This window comes from Leiobunum rupestre, chromosome 11 (assembly GCF_980474605.1).
Source record: "Leiobunum rupestre chromosome 11, qqLeiRupe1.1.hap1, whole genome shotgun sequence".
NCBI classification, from domain to species: domain Eukaryota; kingdom Metazoa; phylum Arthropoda; class Arachnida; order Opiliones; family Sclerosomatidae; genus Leiobunum; species Leiobunum rupestre.
This window is the reverse complement of record NC_143394.1, coordinates 38,423,703-38,425,359: the sequence shown is the minus strand read 5'-3', so window position 1 is coordinate 38,425,359 and position 1,657 is coordinate 38,423,703. Positions and strand designations below refer to the sequence as shown.

The window sequence follows — 1,657 nt, the reverse complement described above, 5'->3', positions numbered from 1 at the left end:
CATCCGGTGATTGAGAATTTCATTCTCAATCACCGGAAGGACACAAAGCTGTAGCTTGGCTCCCGCCGTTCACCCGCGCCTCTCCCGTTCCTCCCTTGATCACCAGAATTTCTAATCACCAGATTCTCTCTCCCCCACCCCCATTCACTGGATACTTTATCTCTCGTTCACCCCGCACCTCTCCCGTTACTCCCTTGATCACCAGAATTTCTAATCACCAGATTCTCTCTCCCCCACCCCCCATTCACTGGATACTTTATCTCTCGTTCACCCCGCACCTCTCCCGTTCCTCCCTTAATCACCAGAATTTCTAATCACCAGATTCTCCCGTTCACCCGCTCCTTTCCCCCGTTCCTCCCTTAATCACCAGAATTTCTAATCACCAGATTCTCTCTCCCGTTCACCAGCTGCTTTCCCCCACCCCCATTCACTGGATACTTTCTCTCTCTCTCTCGTTCACCGGTTGCTTTCCCCCATCCCCATTCTCCAAAATTAGTTTTGCTCGTGCAGATATCTGGAGATTAGATTTTTACCCGTTTGCTTATCGCTTCCGAACTCCTTAATTTCTAATCTCTAGGCAATAAAAACAAGTTATTTACATTTAATTTTTTATTTTAGAACTTTGTTTTACATGTTAGTAGGTACTATCAGATATTCCATTAGATGGCTATCTTGTACATTACACAATTAAAACAAATTAAAGTAGTTAAGTTTACAGGCATTTAAATGGGGTGAAACGATCTCCTGCAACTTAATTTAATTAAAAGTTCTAACTCACGTATTTGTAGTGTTTAGCAGCAGTATCGTCTGACATCCGAGGGACAGTCACAAACGTCTTCTTCTTCTTCTTCAGGTACAGGTGAGAAGCTTTTGTCAGAGACCGTAGTTGCTTTTGGCGTCGGGGGAATGTCCCATTCTAGCGAAAGGTACTTTTTTTCCGATGGTGAATTATCCCTAGCCGGACAGTTTGGAAAGAATCTAGCATGTTCAAGTTCTGGTACGTCTCCTGATTTCCATCCTTCTAATACGCCATGGCATTTGTAACATCGTACTTCATCGCCCCGCTGAATATAGTAGAATCCAGCCTTCGCTAGTTGCTCCTTAGTGACGTGCGGATTTTTCCAGTGACGAAACGTTTCAAGTCGATACACTTCAATGTCCATAGCTGATCTAGACCAAATACGTTCTATAGTTTCAAATGATACATTCTCTAAGTCTACATTTACCCCTAAGTCTACTAAACCTAATTTTATCAATATGGTTAAATTTCTACGCTAAAATTCTCAATATAAACGCTTTTTTCAATATGCAAATTGTTTTAAATATGTCTAAAAATATAGTCTATTACCAAGAAAAAATAGTTACTTACTTTACGGGTAGAAATCCTTTGTCGAGCTGTAGAAAAGACTGAGCGATCCGTCAGCAGGTCTTTACTCGTCAATGTGCCGAAGAGAAATGACGCGTGTAAGATTAATTTATTCCTAACTTGTTGAGAATAATTCATCACGTGATCTAAACTTCAAATAACCCTCAAATTCTATTGGCTGTCTCTCTCTCTATCTCTGACAGTTTAAACTGCCTCTAATGATTGACGGCAGATATTAACCCACTTGAGTATTTGGAAAAAAAAACCCTTTGCTACTCGACGGAGAGTTTT

General features: G+C 41.0%; 1 protein-coding gene across 1 annotated transcript; it reads right to left on the bottom strand.

Annotated features, from left to right (window-relative positions):
- Positions 1-723: 723 nt before the first annotated feature.
- On the bottom strand, positions 724-1,450 carry LOC149922538 (death-associated inhibitor of apoptosis 2-like). The gene is made up of 2 exons (XM_090164218.1): positions 1,370-1,450; positions 724-1,165 (listed from the first exon to the last, which is right to left on the bottom strand). Exon 2 carries the CDS (start codon positions 1,161-1,163, stop codon positions 792-794), a length of 372 nt encoding a protein of 123 aa, XP_090020344.1. The 5' UTR covers positions 1,164-1,165; positions 1,370-1,450; the 3' UTR covers positions 724-791.
- Positions 1,451-1,657: the final 207 nt, after the last annotated feature.

Excerpts from the sequence above, each read along its gene's own strand:
- LOC149922538 (XM_090164218.1), bottom strand. The coding sequence starts at position 1,163 with ATGGACATTGAAGTGTATCGACTTGAAACGTTTCGTCACTGGAAAAAT.